The sequence below is a fragment of the Astatotilapia calliptera genome, chromosome 1, assembly GCF_900246225.1.
Source record: "Astatotilapia calliptera chromosome 1, fAstCal1.2, whole genome shotgun sequence".
NCBI classification, from domain to species: domain Eukaryota; kingdom Metazoa; phylum Chordata; class Actinopteri; order Cichliformes; family Cichlidae; genus Astatotilapia; species Astatotilapia calliptera.
In genome coordinates this window covers 18633889-18654545 of record NC_039302.1, presented here as the reverse complement: position 1 = coordinate 18654545, position 20657 = coordinate 18633889, and the positions used below count along the sequence as shown (strand labels likewise).

The window sequence follows — 20657 nt, the reverse complement described above, 5'->3', positions numbered from 1 at the left end:
GACTGCATAAACATTAATTGATGTAAAAGGAGGAGACAGCGCTACAGTAGTTAAATGGTTTTTTTTTGGTTACTGTTTTTGAAACATCTGCAATGGATAAAGAACCTTCGTTAAGTAAAGTAGCAAAATGCTGTGAAATGATTCCTGTTGCAGCTATGAGTAACCTCTTATTCCCCTGTAATGCTAAATATGCCAACAAATGATAGTTGGTAACTTTTTCTAAAATATTTAAACCTTACACCTAATTTCAACTTAACCTACTATACCAACTGGTTAATTTCCCCCCCCCCCCCCCCCCCCCCCCATCGTCTTACCCAATCAGTGATAATGTGTGATACTTCTTCTGTATCCCTCTGCAACATTTCAAAAAGCAGTATTATACTGTGCAGTGATGTATTGCAGTATGAAGTGTTTACAGATTTCACATTTCTGTTCTGTTTTTTTAAATATGTATTTATTGAGTCATTAAACTCTTTACACAATGTGAGTTCTGAACATAGTCTGTACAGTGCACATATTTAATAATACTGAAATATACAACAAAGAACGCAGTCGTTAGTTATTTAGTGCCACCAGGTGGTGACATTGTAACACAACTGTAAAGCAGCACGGCCTGTTTGGTTAAAATAACCCATTAAGTGTAATCTAGTTTTGCATGTGTAGCAACGGTAATGTTTTTAAAATATAACAGATGGAAACGTTTAGCTTTGATTTAGCAATTAACAAAAACGTGACATAAGTGTCATAACACTTAGAGGAATGACAACGCAGTGGTGTTCTTTATTAAATCAACTTACATTTTGTTTAGTTACTTGTATCAGCATCCACTGTTGCAGTACAGTTCATTGAAATGTTACTCTACAAATATTTTCGCACCCTAACATATTCACACAATACTCACACGGACTTCTTTCACTAATGTACTCAACAAATTAAAATCATAGAATATTAGAAGACCACACTTTGATGCTTCCATGAAAAAGTACAGCTAATCCATTGCTTTTTACGATGCACGAGTACACTTTGGCTCTTGAGCAGTACACCTAAAATCTCTGGTAGATGAAAGCTCAGAAACCACAACCTTGGCGTAGCACATTTATGCAGCTGGTTTAGATGATGATACATAACTTTAATTCTTTCAGTTTTTCTGGGAGGCAATGCCAGATATCTTTCCTTGCCCAAGGGCACTACCTTTGAGCGTCTCTGGGTTCATAAATAAATTATTAAATGAATAAATTGCTCTAAATGAATACCGTAACTGAATTTCAATTGTGTCAATTGGAAATATTATTAATATTAAATTATGACAGAATTTTTAGACTTAAACCATCGCTCGTTCATGATTATATGTCTAGGTATGAATTTTATCCATGCGCCAAGGTGATGATTTAGTATCAATTTTGATCACTGTAAATAACTTAAGTGTGGCTAACTGGAAATCTTATTATTCTTAAAAAAATACTACTAGAGTTATAGTCAAAGGAGCTTGCAAAGAAAAGCGTCTGGACTTCTTTAAGTTGCTTGAAGACGTTTCACCTCTCATCCGAGAAGCTTCTTCAGTTCTAAGGTCAAATGGTGGAGAGTCCCAGATATAAACCTAGTGGGAGTAACCCCCCACAGAGGGACAAAAGGACCCCCTGATGATCCTCTAATCGTCTGAGCCAAGGTGTGAAACTGGGTGTGGGTCCCAATCAGCCAGAGTTTCGGGTGTGTTCATTGTGAAACCTGGCCCCACCTTATCATGCGAATTCCTGAGGTCAGATGGCCCAGGATGTGAGTGGGCTTTAAGGCGTCTGGGAAGGGATCTCAAAACTGGATTATAGATGGCAGAGAGTTGGTGTCGTAAACCCCCGCCTCTGTTCAAAGATGGTCGCTCACAGTGGACATAGATGGCTTCTTTCACTCCTCTTACAAACCTCTGTCCAAAATGTGAACATTGGCATCCTCGAAAGAGTGTCCTTTATCCTTAAGATGCAGATGGACTGCTGAGTCTTGTCCTGTGGAGGTGGCTCTTCTGTGTTGTGCCATGCGCTTGTGAAGTGGCTGTTTGGTCTCTCCAATGTAGAGGTCTGAGCATTCCTCGCTGCACTGTACAGCATACACCACATTGTTAAGTTTGTGTTTTGGCGTTTTGTCTTTCGGGTGAACCAGTTTTTGTCTGAGCGTGTTGCTGGGTCTGAAATACACTGGGATGTCATGCTTGGAGAAAACTCTCCTGAGTTTCTCTGATACACCGGCTACATAGGGGATGACAATGTTGTTGCGTCTGTCCTTCTTATCCTCCCTCGCTGGTGTCTAGTCTTCTTTTCTGTGCCTCTTTGCTGACTTTAAGAACGCCCATTTAGGATAGCCGCACGTTTTGAGTGCTTCCTTTAACTTAACAATGTGGTGTATGCTGTACAGTGCAGCGAGGAATGCTCAGACCTCTACATTGGAGAGACCAAACAGCCACTTCACAAGCGCATGGCACAACACAGAAGAGCCACCTCCACAGGACAAGACTCAGCAGTCCATCTGCATCTTAAGGATAAAGGACACTCTTTCGAGGATGCCAATGTTCACATTTTGGACAGAGAGGACAGATGGTTTGTAAGAGGAGTGAAAGAAGCCATCTATGTCCACTGTGAGCGACCATCTTTGAACAGAGGCGGGGGTTTACGACACCAACTCTCTGCCATCTATAATCCAGTTTTGAGATCCCTTCCCAGACGCCTTAACGCCCACTCACATCCTGGGCCATCTGACCTCAGGAATTCGCATGATAAGGTGGGGCCAGGTTTCACAATGAACTCACCCGAAACTCTGGCTGATTGGGACCCACACCCAGTTTCACACCTTGGCTCAGGCGATTAGAGGATCATCAGGGGGTCCTTTTGTCCCTCTGTGGGGGGTTACTCCCACTAGGTTTATATCTGGGACTCTCCACCATTTGACCTTAGAACTGAAGAAGCTTCTCGGATGAGAGGTGAAACGTCTTCAAGCAACTTAAAGAAGTCCAGACACTTTTCTTTGCAAGCTCCTTTGACTACATGACCTGGATGACTGAGAACCTTCACAGACATACTAGAGTTATAGTTGTTTCGTACTATAGTCTTCCTCATAATCAATATGATTAGCATATATAAAATATGCTGTTATATTTTTTTCTCATATAAAATTTTAATTTATATATATGTATTTATTTATTCTTGACTTTTATTCTGAAGGCCGATTTCCCCCTGTATAAAGGTTTACTGTGAAGGCGCTCGAAAGGATTTCCCTTGCTGCGAGCTGATCAGGTTAGCTCAGTGTCGGTAGTGATTTTCAAGCTTCGCAGCAGCGTATCGTCGGTAATGGCACGGAGAAATCACTTCTCCGAGTTCCTTTAATATGCTCCCTGTTTTAGGGATAAGGGTACCACCGGACCAGTCTCAAAATGACCACCGGCTTCAGCTCCGGTTCCTGCCGGTTCGCAGATTATTTTGTGATCTGCGGACTCGACACCGAAAGCGGGCTGGAACCCGACGAACTGTCCGGTAAGCACATTAGCCATCTGGGTAAATGTCGGGCTGATGCTGGGGCAAAAAAAAAAAAAAGAAGAAGAAGAAGAGAGGAATGAACGGGTATCATAACAAAGAGTCGGCGTTGATAATGAGACTGTAATGTTTTTTTTGTGCATGTCATCTATGAATTCGGTTAATGTATGTTTTCAGGGTAAATACAGAGCGAACCTAACGCCAGGCCTAGCTCATCTTCTCCCAGCCTGTTTGTTTGTAATGCTCGATGAGGAGCGAAGGGGATTGCTGGCTGGTTATGCCTCGTTTAAAGCGCTGACATGCATTTAAATTCAAAGGCTGTCGATAGAGTCCTTGCTGCATTTCACACTCCGGGTGTATTCGTGTGAATTGATGCTGACGCTACGCAGTGTACACATTTTACATAAGGAAACGCTTTGCCTACAGTGAAATTAGGGTTGGTGTTGTTGTAACACTGATGCCAGTGTAATCTAATTGCATGTGACGAGGCTGTCCTACTGTCTCGTGGCTTTCACTAGAGGAGACCAGGTACTCAGGTAACGACACAAAAGGTTACCGGTCAGATCCCACCTCTGACATTCTCATCATCTACCAGAGACCCTCGCTGAACATGTAACCATCCTCTTCCTCCTCTTGTAGCACACCCAGCCCTTTACAGACTATTACATAAATAGCTTAAAGATCTAATAAGAGGACAGCATGTACTTACACACCTTGATACTGCTTTGCTTAGAGACTGAGGTCCTTTTTTTGTGAGTTTACCTGCATGAGGATGGCTTGTGGATGAAATTGAGCTTTTTGTGAATATATGTGCATGTGAAACTGTGGATGAAGAGTTCCTCGAAAGCCAGGGCTCTGATACAATCTGTGGACGATGACAGCATGGCCACAGTGCTTTTTGTTTTTTTTTTAAATTCTGAGATCTCCATCATTTTTCTCTCTCTTGCGGTAATATTGTCAGGGGTTTCCAGAGCACCTGCCTCTACTGAAGGGAAAGCCCCTGAATGCTGAAAGAAAAATGCCAGTCCAGTCAGCTCACATGATGTCTTTTAACACGATATTTACATTCTTGAGCTGTAATGTCACCTAGCTGTAAGCTGAATGAGAGTGATCAAGTTGAGGGGTGTAGGCTTCTTCTCACTTGAGGCACCATTCCAATTAGTGAAGCCATTTTTAAACCTGATTTTTAGTCTTTAGTTGCACTTGTCTTTTTTCAACTTGTCCTTTCAGTCCAGTGATTAAAAGGGATCAGTTTCAGTGAAGAGTTGATTTTAATCTCTTTTGTTATTTATTTTCTCTCCCGTATCTGTGTGATTTATTATGACTCAGCAGGTAGTGCGAGCCCCGCAGAGTTGCTGTTGTGGTTGAAAGAAGCGTCTGTTCTTCTCAGATGAATAACCTAACCAAAAATCCTTTTAGTTTTCAGAGCCTCAGCACCCCCAACTTCCTATTTTCACTTCCTTAAATTAAGTTCCTTTTTTGCGTCTTTAGCACAAAATTCACTTTGAATTCGCAAAATAAAATTAGATACGTGCCCTGTTTTGCATTTTAACTGAACCCAACCATGCGCCAAGCACGAGTTGTCTGAAGCGTCCATACTAATGCGGCGATTTGGCCTCCCATCGATACAGTAAAGCTACATTTTACAGTTCCGAAGTAGAGCTTTTCAACACGTGCAACAAAGCAAACACTGTGAAAATGACAGCCATGTATTAGTGGGGATATTGCTGTGCTGTGTGATTGATTTCCATTCTTCAAACTGTGGTTTGCTACCATTGTGTAGCAGCAAAGCTACGAATTAAGAAGGCCCTATTGTGTAATTGACAGCTGTGTTGTTCTTCACTCAGCGCTCAAGACACTAAAATTACCCAGAGTGGGTAACAGCTCATTTTGGACACAAGCGAAAAGACACAGATGAATATATAATTTGCAGGTTGGGTTTGCATATTTTTAAATCACCTGCATATTGCGCCTGCATACTTAATGCTTCTGCGTGCGTGATGAGGTTTCTCTTAAGGCCTTCTGACTAGACTGAAACTTTGCTTCGACATGCAAACCGGGACTCTGAGGTCAAACTTCACTGATGTTGTTCTACTTACTGCATCTTGCTGCTGTTTACTGTAGAACGAGGTTAGGGGCTTGCCCTTATCAGCTGTTTCAGTCTGAGTTGAAAAGAGGAAATGGTGTGGAAATTCCATTGTTATGGCTTATGTATGATCATGTCAGCTAAACATGTGCTACAGGTATACCTGGGGGTTTACAGTTTTGGTTAGTTGTCCCGAAGTGTGTGTGTGTGTGTGTGTGTGTGTGTGATACAAGAAGATGGCAAAAAGAGTTTTGGCTTTAACCTAAGGAGATCTGGCCATCTGAACAAGGCGAAAGAAATCATGGATTAAGAGGAAGAAGACGAAGTAGTCACAACTTTAAATAAATAACCCTAAAAATTTGAATGTAACGACACAGCTGTATGTCACAGACCTTAAAAGACCTCAAAAGGTGATATCCGAAATGAGTATATGTTGACGTTATGAACAAGAAAACTGCACATATTTAGATTTGAGAAACATTTTAAATGACTTGAAGGCATCTTACAAGAAAAGATTTAAATGAAACTCTGCATGCCGGTTCCTCTTTCTCAGTATGATCCAGTGGTGATTCACGTACAGTCAATCCACAAAGAATGACCGAAACTTTCTTACAGCGTGGTGTTTGGCAGCTTAGGGAGGACCTGATTAGCATATGTATGACCCTGCGGCTTCACAGGCCACGCTGGAAGCACAGGGAGCTGAAGGATATAAGTACACATGCAGACAGGCTCCACCTATTCAAATGCTAAACATCTCTTTTGAATTTCCCAGGCAGCCTCTCTCTCGCTCTCTCCCTCTCTGTCCCCGAATCCGACTCGGCAAACAAATGAGGTTGAATGGCTCAACATGAAAGCTGAAAGCTTTAAATGCAAAATGTCGTCTTTCATATTTTCACTCAAAGCTGTGTATTTCTGGACCTGGCCGGTATTTTAAAATATCCCTTTGAAAATGCATCAGTGAAGCTTTTGATGCAGTTTGAAGAGTTATTAGAAACCTCGTGATCCTCCAGGGCAAAGTGTACAGCTAAAATTATATGGCGCTGAATATAGGGGACCTCATACAAGAACTGGCTGTATAAGCTGGCCATGCTGTGCCAAGTGATTGATCCTATTATTGATAACACCTCAGTTTTTGTTTTAATATATCAAGCAGAAGGAAAACGCTACTTTTTGCCCGCAGGACTGAAAATTTGAAATGAGTTGTCTCAACCTCACTGTTGGAGATATCAAACTGTTCTGGTAAAAAAATAAAAGACTGTAAGTAGAAGTTTGTAGGCAAATGCTTTGAGGTTAACCACATATATCCCCCCCGCTGTGCATATTGGCGTGTAGCATGCAGTTACGGAGCTTTGAGGTCTGTGCATTGCTACCAATGGGCTGGAACTACTGGAGCTACAAGAACATTCACAGCATCTGCAACTTGATGGTGCAAAGCTGAAGAGACCCAAGTTTCTTTGTTTTGTTTTGTTTTATATTAAATTACATTTACGGTCTCTTTAAAATAGAATTTCAAATGGAAACGCCAAAAGTGGAAGCCTACTCCCCACTGATCATAATATCCAAGAACAGGTGTTATTTTCACATTTATCTTGATTTAAAATAGCAAATATTTTATCCTTGTGCACAACTGTAGAATGGCTTTTAAACTCCACTTGCTGAATGATGAAGGTTTACATTCTTCCCAGTCATGGCAGAGTAATTAAACCTGCACATTCTTGTGTAAAAGGTTGTTTTTCCACCAGGTCAAATTTTTCCGCAGTTCAATCCCCTGGCTGCTAGCAGATGTGTGCTGAAATTTTAGGCTGCTGCGGTGTTAGACCAGGTTTTATGGCCCTACGGCATCTTCTTGCCACTCTGTAGATAAACTGCTGATATTAGCCTGTCTGGTATTTGTAGGTTATGTGCCATATTTCAGCTTCCTTATCAAAGGTGAACTAATTTTGACCATTTAATCTGTCAGAGACAGTTTTCCTGAGGGAAGAGGGAATGAATACTACCTAGCAGTTACATTGTAGCTAATAACACTATTACTGGCAACTGTACAAGAGTGTAACAATGTTGAGTGGTGAGTGATGGTGGTTTTACTGCAGTGTTCAACATGTGGGAGTTAAAATTCAGTGGTTATTGAATTTCAGCTTAATTACCTTAAAGACGGAGCCACTGTGATAAGCTCTCCTTTGTATGACAAGTTGAAAACTTTACTATGGAAAAAAAAAAAAAATGAAACCTGTCGTGGTATAATATTATATCCAGGGAAGATATTTTTATTGATGTTGGTGTAGATATTATATTAAAAGTATTGACAGTCTGACATTACTGGGTTCGAGACATCTTTCTACAATAAATAAAGACGACCGCTGCTGTCGTTGCGCCTCTGGGTCAGTGAAGGCAGCTCGTCTGGTTTCCGAAAAGAACATCTAGTTGTAAAATCACCACAGAGGGTGTTGTGTCTGCTGGTTTCTTCCCTTACTCAACACAGCCATTTACAAATATAGATGTTACAAAAGATGGAAAGTGCTAGGGCTACAGTAACCAATGGGTGATATAACAATAGGGGTTACCATCTTTTATATACAGTCTGCGAATTGACCATAGTTTAATGTGATCAGATGATGTGTTGACAGTTAAAAGAACTTGTCCTTTATTTATGCGGTCAGCTTGTCCTTTTTTTTTTTTTTTTTTTGTATGTTGTACTACTGTGTAATGATAGTGTTTTTATTAAAAGGTCAATTACTGTTATGGGATTTTCTTGACATCTCGACATTTTTCTTAACCTAAAACACTAGCATAGGGGGATTTTTCACATATGCGATGACTAAAGATCACTTAATGGTAATTTCCACTGGTCAAAAAGTTTTATAGTCAAGTTCCCAGTTCTGTTATTTATTTTTTTGTTGGATTTTTTTCATTAATCAGTCCCTAACCTTTCATTAATTTTAGACCCTTTTTTTATAGGGTTGTATGAGATGTGAATAGGGTACCTTAATGTATTTTAATGGGAACGATCTTTTTTCGGGTAAAATATATGCAACGTTAGTGATAGCGTTACAAAACTGCAAACTAGTGTTCCAGAGTTAAACACATTTTTTTACCTCCAGACTAACTAAGAAACACCGTGCTGGTGTTTTTGGCTAGTCAAAGTCAAAGTCAACTTTATTTGTCGATTCTGCCACATGTACAGGACATACAGAGAATAGAAATTGCGTTACTCTCAATCCCTAGATAAATAGCAAATGAACATTTAAATATATTTAAATATAAAAGTGATTAAAAATGCAAGTAAAATAATTAAAAAGTAAAAATTTAAATAAATACAATTTTACATATAACAGAAAGCTATACAATATACAATATAATGGGTAAGTGACATTGAGTGTAAACCAGGCAGAGTAGTGCAATTAGGCAAATAGTGCAAATGGAGATGGAGATAATAGCTTTTAAGTCATGTTAACAACTAAATTGAATGCGATAAGGCAGCAACTTTGGTGTCGGCTTAGAAATCATCCCACACTGTAACAAGTGGGGGGGGGAAAAATCGAACTTATCTTTTTGTTAAACTCACAGAAAGCACACAGGGGACCATGAGCTGTGATGGCGGGGAGTTTAGGCTGTGAGTGAGCTATCATGTTCTGCCAGTGCCGGGCCCGCTAGGTGAATGAGTGTCGACGTTATTGCTGCTGAGCTGTTTTGACGTGTCAGCAGTCTGTACAACACTTTGTGCTGCAGGGAGTTTAGTCGTGTTTGAATATAGCTTTACAGTCAGGGAGGTGCATCCCTTTATGTCTAGCCTAGTGAACCGTGCCATAGTAGGAGTGTGTGTTCATGATCACAGGAGGGATGCAGAGCTGTGGGTGGTCCCTGGCTCGCAGGATGAGGAGCTCAGTGACGCTCTACTCCCACTGCTACCGGTCCACACTCTATTACATCACAGTCCATTAGCTGGAGAATATGACAAAGGAAGATGATGTTTACACTGTAGCGTCTGTTGGTGTTTATGTTAACAAATGGCTTCTCCAGGTGAGGCAGTTGGCTTGTAATTAGTTTTAATTATAAAGATGAAGCTGAAGTGAACACCTGTCTCAGGCAGCTTCACTTAAGCCTCATGATGTAACACAACAGCCACATCATCCTGTGTGGACAGCCGTGGAAAATGCAAATCTGGGAATGATATTTTTAGTTTTTGATAAAGCTCAATTTTAATATTGTAAAACTGTGGCTGTTTCCAGCCACATGTTAAAAATAGCATTTAATTATGGTCGTTGCATTTACATAAATGGAGATTTTTCTAGAATTGTAAGCTTTGTAAATTTGCCATAGACTCTTTGTTTGCACTGTGACATCTAGGTCATGACAAGTGATGAGCACAACCCTAACCCAGAGTTTTGGAGAAAAGCAACAAACTTGGATTGACTTGAATTTGGGAAAACAATTAAAAATGTACATGTTCTGAGAGCATATAGTCAAGGGGCATCCACACAGGAAACGACTAGCAGTGATGTGCCAACCAAAGACAACAGGAAGTCAGTGACTTTCTACGACTTCAAGTGAAAGTGAAGGGAAATGGGCGGGACCTGAACTAAAGTTTAATCAAATTCGATGTGAGAAGTTCAAGTTCTACTAGTAAAAGTGCAGGATACTGCATATTGACTTACGACAGGGTGGTAATTACATTTGAGGGTTACCTAGGCAACTGGAGCCTAGAATGTCCACTAATGACTGATCATCAACGACAAAGTGATGAGCAATGAGTGCATCGCTTGCTGTGTGGACGCCCCTTTTAGAGTCAAAAGTAGGGATAACTTAGAACTCGCAGGGTTAACTTTTACTTCTTGGAATTTAATCTGAGTAACATTACTCTTCATTCAAAGCCGCCTTTATTTAGTAAAAGCTCTGCATGTTTTTTGCAAATGAAACGTTAGACCCTCGTATGTGTTTTCTTTGGGAAGGACTGTTATGCCTGCTTTATTTTACACACTTCTGCAGTGTTTTGTTGTGGCTTCCTATAAGGCGTTGCTCATCTGTGCTCATGAGTTTCACAGTCAACAAACTTTTCTGTAGTAGCTTAAGAGCCAGGTGTTTGTTTTTAAGTTGATTTTGTTATTTAAATTAAAAGAACATGCCATCTCTTATTTGCTGCACAGCCAGATGCTTCCAGATGTTTGTTGTACTACTGAACGGGTTAACAATCAGCTTGAATCCATCGTGCTCCATGTCTGCATTCTGTCGTTGAGTTTGACCTACATTACATCCTCATGAGTAGCAGATGCCATTTTTCATCAATTGTGCTGCATTTTACATTTGCTTAAGGAAAATCAAATGACACCTAAGTGCTTTACATAAGGTTGTTATGAATTATCACCATATGTAATTATTTTTAATTAATAATCTTACTGCCTTCAGTTGCTGGGGTTTTTGTAGTCTGAGATGTGTTCCTGGCCTAGTTTCTTCCCCGTGGGCTGTTTGGATATGAAAGTAACCAAGAGATTAAAGCACTTAATCCGTAAGACTTTTATTCCCTTGCCAGGATCTGTGTGTCTGTACTGAGGACTCTAATGTGAACCTGTTTGTCGCGTCAGTCAACACTTTTATTAATGTCCGATTAAAAAAGGATAAGACTTTTGAATCCAGCGGATACTTTTGCCATCTGATGTTTCCTATTGATATAACTTTAATCCATCATTTTCAAAAAGTTTATCTAGGGTTCTTGGTAAAATGCTAATGTGCAGCAGAGCGAATTAATGCAATCCTCCAGACTTGAGAAAGCGATCGTTTCTTGTCTGTGTGCACGTGTCATTACTGAGTCATTTTATAAAAGCAGTGTAAACTGATTTTCATGGATCTCACAGGTCACAGTAGCCTGATAAAAGCTTTATTTTGAAGGTGATGTCGCTAGAAAACAGTCAGAGGCATGTTTTGGGGTTGACATGCTGCTGTAATTTGCTCTCCTTGATGTTTGTTCAATGCGATGCATGAGAACGTTTAACTGGCTGGAAGGACTGCAGAGGGTCTTTTTTTTTTTTTTGTGTGTGTGTGTGTGTGTGTGTGTGTGTGTAAAATATAAAAATCGAAACTGAGCTGCAGAGCTGCAAAACAAGGGCGCTCATTCATTGTAATCTAACCCATGACTCTTTGCTGATAGCATCTAAACATCGGCGCACTTTGCCAAACCATGACATGTTTTCCAGCATGAAATTGAGTATGTTTTAGAGCGGATCACACATATGGAAATGTTTCCCAAAAGGACTTCAGAGAGGGTCTTTGTTAGGAAGTATTTGCAGGTTTGTGTTAATCCACATTCACTGTGCTCGGTGAGTACTGAGTGCAATGTATGTGGACTGTGTAATGCTAATGATGAATGTGTCACCCACTTCAAAGCTGTGACTCATTATTGTGGTTATTTATTCTTTGTATCCGGCCACAGAGATAACACTTGCCACATTTTTTAATTGTTAGTAATTGACAGCCTTATTCTTACATTCGTGGGAAAAGGAAAAAAAAAGAAAAATCCTACACCTTTCTGCTTGGAGTACTCATGAATAAAAGTTTAATACTGTATGGCTCAGTTTCCCAGACATGGATTAACCCTAGCCCACTTTTTTTTTTTTTTTTTTTTTTTTTTAAGCGGAGGCCTTTAATAATCCATGTCTGGGAAACCAGACATGGATGTACTTGGTAAAGATTTCAACAGTTAGACAGTAGTAGACTAACTTTGTCAGTGTGTGCATGTTAGTTAAGGGTAGCGTTTGGCTGAGAGTGCTGCTGCTAACTTGGTTGTTGTGGATCCCTGTTGTTGCAGCAGTATGGATTTGCATGATCCAGTAAAGACACAGCGAAACACAGCATCCTAGTGTCATATCCCCACCAGTTGACTTGAATTAACATACCCACCTGTCCCCAGACGCGATGATGTCCCCCGAGTGTGCAGCTTGTTCTCAGCTGTGTGATCTGTTAACACAACATAAGAAGTGATGCGCTACCCATTAAGAAGCAGGCTTTTAATTCTATTTTTTTTTTATTTGTTGTGTAGCTTTATGCCAGTATATAGAAGCTACTAAATTCAGAGATGGGGCCAGAGGAAAACTGGCAAGGGGAAATGAAGGTAACCTTCCCACCACACACACTTCTCTTCCTGCTAACTTAAGTTCAGCTTTAACCCTTAAACCCTTTAAACCCGGCACACTTTATTTTCTCGGCAGCCCTCTTTTGTTGCTGCACAGCTGTGTTTTCAGTTGTTTTCTGTACAGGTGTGGGGACACGTCTTTTCTGTTTTGCACACTCTTGATTTCTCTTCTCCCCCTCCTCCGTCTTCCCTCACCTCCTTCAGCAGCAGCTGAACAACGAGCTGATGTTTGACAATCACTGCTTCTGTTTCTCTCACACACACACAAATTCAGTGCTGCCTGCACTGCCATTGCTTGGTCAGTGTTTACTCTCCCCCTACGCTCTGAATGACTTTTCAGTACTGCCTTGGTATGTGCATCACTTCTGCTTAGCTCTGGGTTTGAATCAACTCAATTTGCGCTTCTATGACTGATTATTTTCCGTGTCCCTCTGTATTGCCAATAAAGCTGTCAGGAAGCATCGAGATATGTTAAAGTTGGCTATATTTCATTCTTTTTTTTATGATCTAATTTAAATTATCGAATCCTGCTGTTTGAGTGTATTTTCCTGTTTACCTTCTACAGCAGGAGGCTGGCAGCTTTATTTGATGCAATACAATTTTCCTCTCAAGACAAATATGCTAATGTGCTCTTTCCTCTGGAGCTGCAGCTGACATTTTTAAGCCGACTGTTCTGCTCTTGCGTCTGCATCTGGAAATCTGGTTTCTTAACTGTTTGTCTCCTGTTTTTTTTTTTCTTTTTCTCTGCACTCTCTGTTTGTTTGACTTTCAGGTGAGAATTTTGAGCAGAGTCCACTGCGGAGAACCTTTAAATCCAAAGTCCTAGCACATTATCCAGACAATGTCGAGTGGAATCCTTTTGACCAGGATGCAGTGGGCATGGTATGGTATGATGCTGATACAACTTAAGAACCCTTAAATTTTAAACATTTTCTTGGCTTTCTACCAAAGGCAAATCACCAGGCCTGCGATAAAAATATTTCACTTGGATATAATATTGAAAAAATAGAAATGGCCATAAATAACAAACAAGAGAGAGGTTTCTGTTAGGTAACACCTACTCTTATAGGGCATCCACACAGGAAGGAACAAGCAGCTGTGTGGGAGACATTAAAAAGTCATTCAGAGAGGAAACAGACAAACTAGCCTGCGTCTACATGAAGTGGGCTGATCCCAGGTTAAACTTTTTTTCTCAACTGATCTCAGCTGATCGATTTAAGGGACCTCTAATGGAGTAAAGGATGTAGCTGGCATATGACAGGGTGGTAAAAACATTGAGGGTTTAGGTAAACATAGTGTGGAATAACTGCTCGTGATGAACTGTCAGTGAAAAATTGATGTGATGATCAAATCACTTGGACCCCTATGGTTTTTGACCTTGGAAAAATCCTGATAGGCCTTAAGAATAAGATAGATCTGTTAAGGAGCAAATCAACAATTCTCCATGTAAAGCATGTATAAGTATTTTTTTTTTTTAATGTAGTGAACTGTTTCAGTGATATGAAGATATTGTATAGTAATTTTGTTTTAACTTTTAAATAATTTTTGCTGTTGTGTCTGTGAGTCAGGAGATTATTAATTTGAATTAAAGACGCGCAACGAGAGGAGGAAAGCGATCTTACCGCAGTCTCTAAAGCTCGGAAATGAAAACATTATATCATGCCTGTTTGATCTGCAGGAAAAAATTTGAATCTATCCAGCTACAGTTTCATCTCCATGATGAGCCCTTTGTCTTTGTTCAGCTCTCTGAATCCTCTCCTGTATATCCTTTTTGCAGCTCTGTATGCCAAAGGGTCTGGCGTTCAGGACGCAGATGGATTCTCGGGAGCCTCAGTTCCACTCTTTTATCATCACCAGAGAGGATGGCTCTCGGACCTATGGCTTTGCCCTCACCTTCTTCGAGGAGGTGACCAGTAAGCAGATCTGCAGTGCCATGCAGACTCTTTACCACATGCACAACGCAGAGCAGTATGATATCTTGCACACTCCCACCTCCCCACAAGGACCCGAGGACCAGAGACGCCAACACACCCCTTCTCGTCCCATGCTCCACGCCGCGCCCGCCATCTCTCGTTTGCAGCGTTTTAACTCGTACGACATAAGCCGCGACACGCTATACGTGTCAAAGTGCATCTGCCTGATAACACCCATGGCCTTCGCTCAGGCCTGCAGCAAAGTGCTGCAGCAGCTTCATCAGGCCGTCTCTTCCCCACAACCCCCACCCCTTCCCCTAGAGAGCTACATCTACAACATCCTCTACGAGGTTCCCTTGCCACCTTCTGGGCGATCCCTCAAGTTCTCAGGCGTCTACGGGCCTGTGGTGTGCCAGAGGCCAAGCACATCAGAGCTGCCTCTCTTTGACTTTGCCATCAGTGAAATGTTTAACCTGCTGGGGGTGGAGAACGTTCTTCAGCTGTTCACGTGTGCCCTGCTAGAGATGCAGATACTGCTCTACTCACAGCGTAAGTAGCTGGTCTGCTGGCCTAAACACATGTTCATCATCCACGTGCATAAGTGTCAAATATATATGCAAATACACTGCAGTCAGGCTTGAATTTAACATTAGTTTGTACAGTTCATTAAAATTGGACATGTTTTCTAAATAGCTGAAAGGACAAGCTAATTGTAAATGATATGAAACATCTGCTTCTCTGCGGGTGGTGAGGTCATGTGATCCTGTTAGTAAAGTCGTGTCTCAAGAGATCTCTCTGGAGCTGGGGGACATGTCCCTGTCATCCCATGAGACTAGGTATTATCTGGGGAGCTTGAAGGATGTCTAACAAAGGAAACGGAATACTTAGATTGCTAATCACACAAAAATGTTGTTACACTGTATATTCATTCTAGTCTTTTCAGTCATATTTAGTCTCACCGTGTCGTTATTATTAGTTACAGGAAGAAAATGTAAAACATTATATGGTCTAATAATAATAAGGCCTGTGTTAATCTTGGTCAGAACTCCTTTGCACAACATATTGTCCATATCAGAAATCAGATGTGTTTCTACTATAAACAGCTGGCTGCCATACAGATAAAGTTATTAAAAAATGTTCTGATTTCCCTGGTAGGCAGCGTAGTACCTTGCTATTCACATTACAGTTGTAAGAAATGTTGTCAGAAATGAAGGAAAGAGGGGATTGTTTGACAGAGAAATTTCCAAGGTTTTGGAAGCCTTGCTCAGAGGAATCTGGTGTTTGAAACAATTGTTTTAAGCATATTGTTCCATCTCGTGCAGGATAACCTTCCTTAGTCTATCTATGTATCCTGTGTCCTTGGGAAAAATGCTCAATTGAGAAAAACAATGCTCAACTGAGGAATTTAAAAAAACTACTTCAGCAACGTTCAGTAGTAATACAAATCAGTTTCGAGTCCACAATGATCATCTCACATTAAATTACCTAATTTTATAGGATCTGTTAGCTAGAAAGCTGTTGTTTTTGTTCAGTGTTCACCATTGAGAGAAAGCGCGTGCGTGTGCACAGAGAAACTTGGCGATCCCTTAAGGATGGATCTGATGTTCTGATGGGATTCATTACAATTGCAAGCGAAAGCAAATGGTTTACAAAACTGCAGGGCCCACAGGAGGGAGAAGCTCTTAATGGGGAAAGCTGTGGTGTTGCTAGGCAACCTGGAGACAGGGAGGAGAGAAGTGATGCAGGATGATTATTATTGGTTGGAAGTGACATCATGGTTCTTTTCACCCTCATAAGGCTCATCACTGCAGAACATGTGAAGGGTGTTGTGGAGAGTTAAGCCTTGGCAATCTGCCACTGAGGAAGAGCTGAGGGATTTTTACGAAGGGACGCCACACACCGAGGCGGGGGATGCTCTGCAAATAAGGAGACGACAGTGTGTGGCATGTGCTAAAAATAACACTGAAATTCTGATTAAAAGAAAAAAACAGCGTAGATAGCATCTTTTCCACAAAGCTGTAGAGGACAAGATGTTCAAATACAATCTGTTCTTCCTGTCCTTCCCAGACACTAACACTACTATGTGTGTTGTTACTACAGTTAAGATGGCATTTTTTTATGTTTATTTCTTGGTCATTTTCTGACATGAGGTTATTGAAGTCGAGTGTGACAGGACAGGTGAAGTCAGAGGGACAAAAAGGTGTAAAGGAGAAGTGCAAATGCACAGATCTGAGGTAGATTAAATGATGAAGGTTGTAGAGTCCAGCTCAGAGTTCCTCCAGTCATTATGTTGAAGTGTCCTTGAAGCATAAAGTAAAGCACTGCATGAATGTTTGTATGAATGTGACTTGCAATAAGAAAGTGCTTTGAGTGCTCAGTCAGAGTAGAAAAGCACCATGTAAGTATCAGTCCATTTACTATTTAACAAATCAAGTTTAAAAACAACAAATATGATGCTGCGCCCCTGTCTGCACGTTCTGTGTTTTAAGGCTGTCGCACTATTATACAGAATCACGCTGGGATTTTGGCCACACACAAATAATCATTAAACAATGCCAGCTTTCCAGTGTATCATCGTTTTCATAGATTTTTCCATGAAAAATCTTGTAGTCTTTGTTGTTGTGAGGGGACCGAGTCACTTAAATCGAGAAAATTATATCGGTTTATTCTTAAAATATTTAGTGTTCTAGGCTATTCATAGTAAAAACTGAGCATCTGATCTAGGATCTCTCTCATATACAGTTGTGGTCAGAAGTTTACATAAATTTGGGCGTGAATGTCGTGGTACTGCGAGGTTTTAATGATTTCTTTGAACTGTTCTTTTTCTACGGTGGAATGATTGTACAGTATACATTGTTTTAATTTATTTTGGATTTTCTCTAATCTACAGTCTATTTTCTCTGTGCCAGCAACAGAATTGTTTGACAGAACTCATCAGATTAAGCAATACTCAGAACAATGAGAAAGTCCAAGGAAATTGGTGAAGATCTAAGAGAAATGTAGATTTACACATTGGGAAAGTCTCTTGGAGCCATTTCTAAACAACTGCAGATTCCGGGATCGTCAGTTGACTCTGTGCCAGGAACCAATTCTGCCAAGAAGACCGGTTAAATATCCACCCAGTATTCTTCTTTATAGCTACCAAGAGTGCCTGGTTGAAGTGCAGTTTGCATTTGACATTACGTATGTTTGACCCTGTGGGAATAAAAAAAAAATTATAATCCAAATAAATTCAAACGTGTGCACCCAGTTCATTTTTTTTAAGTAGTATGCTGTACAATCACTCCACCCTGGGAAAAGAAATCATAAGTCTAAAATACCTTGACATTCATGCCCTTGAATGTCATGGTATTTTGCGCCCATGACCACAACTGTAGTCAGGCTTCAGGTTCATATCATCACTGCTGACTGATCTGTGCCTACTGGCAAATAAAATGACATTTACCAAAATGAGTGACTGATGTTATCTGTTGTGTGACATTAGCTAAATATTTAAAGATGGTATGGAGACCCAAAAGACATCAAAAGAGTTTATTTGAATTTGTTTCCATAGAACAAAATAAAATCGGCAGCAAATGATATCTTTAGGATCTGTGTCAGCCCAAATGTCACAAAAGTTCTTCCTTATTCTTAACTAATCTACATCTGCAGAGAAAGCACAGAGTGTTTTATCTTGTTTATTCCCTGTTAATCACTGCTAATATAGTAATGGCTCAAAACTAGCAAGTGCCCTCTGTTAGTGACACAATCTGAGACTGCTGCAAGAAGTTGTTCGATCAGAACAGTGCTGAGTTTCACTTCTATGTTGTGCGAACTCTTCCGTCACAGCTTCTACCACTGCTCAGTGTGGATAATTCTAAACTGGTGAGGTCATGCAGCTTTAGGTGTAAGCGACAATGCTTGACCCTTTGTTCAAGTGGTTTCTTGTCAGTGGCCTAGTTTAAGAAGGAGATGGGTGATGTTAGTATTCATGTCCCCATCCTGGGAGAGGAAGCCTGCTGAGAAGAGGGATGAGGGAGAGGCCCAGGCTGGGGTGAGAGTCTCTTCTCATGGACCAGCACATGACCAAATGAAGGAAAGGTATTTATTTTGGCACCATACTGGGGGAGGCAGAGCTGCTCCCGAATCTGCAGTAGGTGTCAGCGGGATAGAAGAGGAATGCAGATGAGGACTGGACACATATTTACATGTATACCAGTTGGCTCAAGTGCAAAAGCCTGAACTCGGAGTGCTGCTGTGTGGAGTCATGATAAAGGAATTTAATGTTGGCCAGAGTGCCAGCTGGCAAGCTGTGTCACACTTCAGAGTCTGGATCCTCCAAAAGACTCCACAAAAGGCCCTCCAGTGGAGTTTGTGTTCAAAAGAAATGGTGGGGCCTTACAGGAACCAAAACTTAATGTGTGATCAGGCAAGAGAAATATGCCAGTTTATCTCTAGTTTGGTGCCTTAAAAATGCTGTGTGTAATAGGCTGTCATTTAGAGTGGCATTGCAACAAGGAACAAATACCATACTTAAAGTGATTCAGTTGATAGTAAAGCACCCAGGGCTGCTCAGGATACATCAGCTGTGCTCTTCAGAAGTCATTCCCTGTCATTCTGGTACAGCGAGTTTGCTCCATAAAGGTAGACAGCTGTTATGACACACAGAATGTGGATCCTAATTCCTTAAAGGTTGGTAATCAGTCCAGCTCATTCCTGTAAGTACAGAACAGAGAATAACAAAAGAGTTTTGTAACAAAGTATAAGCACTCCAGTTAGGTCACTCACACGTGCCGTCGATACTGAATCTGCCCTCAAACTGCCACCATCAGCCACGTTTTACCTTTTGACCCCAGCCAATAAGTGATCAAGCAGATGAAAGGTCATATATAACACTGCTACTGCAAACAGAGCGGGATTAGCTGTCTCGTCATGTGGTGCAGCTGCTGGATTTCAAACTCTGAGAGCAAACAGAAGACAAGGCAATAACAATGTAATCCTATTAAAATAACATTCAAACAGTCATGTTGCGTAACCTCTGTCATACGCTGTTTACTGGCTCGAGTATTGTTTAGGTTTCAGATATGGGGGAAGTGTTGTGCAATATATTTTGTTTAGTAAATGCATAAAAGCATCAGCATTTGGTAAATTTCATAATGGAGGAAACGACAACGATCAACCAAGATTTTAAAGATTTGATCGGTTATCAGATCAGACGATGAACCTGATGTCAGAGCTGCATTTGCTACAAACACCCATCTTTATCTTTTCTCTGTTTGTGTGTAACAGATTACCAGAGGCTGATGACTGTGGCAGAGAGCATCACAGCCTTAATGTTCCCCTTCCAGTGGCAGCATGTGTACGTTCCCATCCTGCCCGCCTCCCTTCTCCATTTCCTCGATGCTCCTGTGCCGTATCTAATGGGCCTCCACTCCAATGGGCAGGATGACCGCACCAAGCTAGAGCTGCCACAGGAGGTACATTCAGAGAGCAGTGTCTGAGTTACTGAGTGCAAACCTTCGTCATGTCTAATATTTGACTGTGTTACCGCTCCAGAAACCAAATCTTTAATTTCATGGTTTTATTTGTTCTTATCTCACAAACTGTGTTGCAGCTTCTGCACTGATTTGATTTGTGCTTTGCTGCTTGATATTTTTATTTCATTTCAGCCTTATGTTTGTGTGATGATGTGTTGTTGCAATAATAATGCTGCTCAGTATGAGAAAACATAAAAGTTCGTGTTTGGTGCAATGCATAGACGCGCTAATGCCGTAGCAGTGTGGGTCTTCAGTTGGTCTAGGTGAAGTAGAGCCGTTCGTGACCGGGCTGTGGGATGGCTGAATGATGATCATCCCTTTCACTGATGATTAATATCTTGTAAACAACCAGATTCTGAGTCAGGGCCTTGCGAGAGACTGGTGCCTCGTTCAGGGTGTAACCCGCTCATGATCTATGGCAGCTAGGATAGGTTCCTCCCCACCGCGACCCTGAATTGGAAATGAACTGAACTTGAACTAGACGTTTTCTTCGTATAACCTACACAG

The 20657-nt window shown here is 41.0% G+C and overlaps 1 protein-coding gene across 6 annotated transcripts in view; it reads left to right on the top strand.

The window, feature by feature from the left end:
* Window positions 1–3240: 3240 nt before the first annotated feature.
* dennd5a (DENN/MADD domain containing 5A) overlaps window positions 3241–20657 on the top strand; it is a 33417-nt gene continuing 16000 nt past the window's right edge. For 4 of the 6 annotated variants that reach the window (XM_026167622.1, XM_026167605.1, XM_026167613.1 and 1 more), the window contains exons 1-5: window positions 3241–3515; window positions 12629–12700; window positions 13494–13603; window positions 14499–15183; window positions 19903–20090. In XM_026167622.1, the coding sequence (XP_026023407.1) occupies window positions 3416–3515; window positions 12629–12700; window positions 13494–13603; window positions 14499–15183; window positions 19903–20090 (1155 nt within the window). In that variant the 5' untranslated portion in view covers window positions 3241–3415. The remainder of the gene's footprint in view (window positions 3516–12628; window positions 12701–13493; window positions 13604–14498; window positions 15184–19902; window positions 20091–20657) is intronic. The other 2 variants (XM_026167632.1, XM_026167596.1) reach the window with 1 other exon arrangement.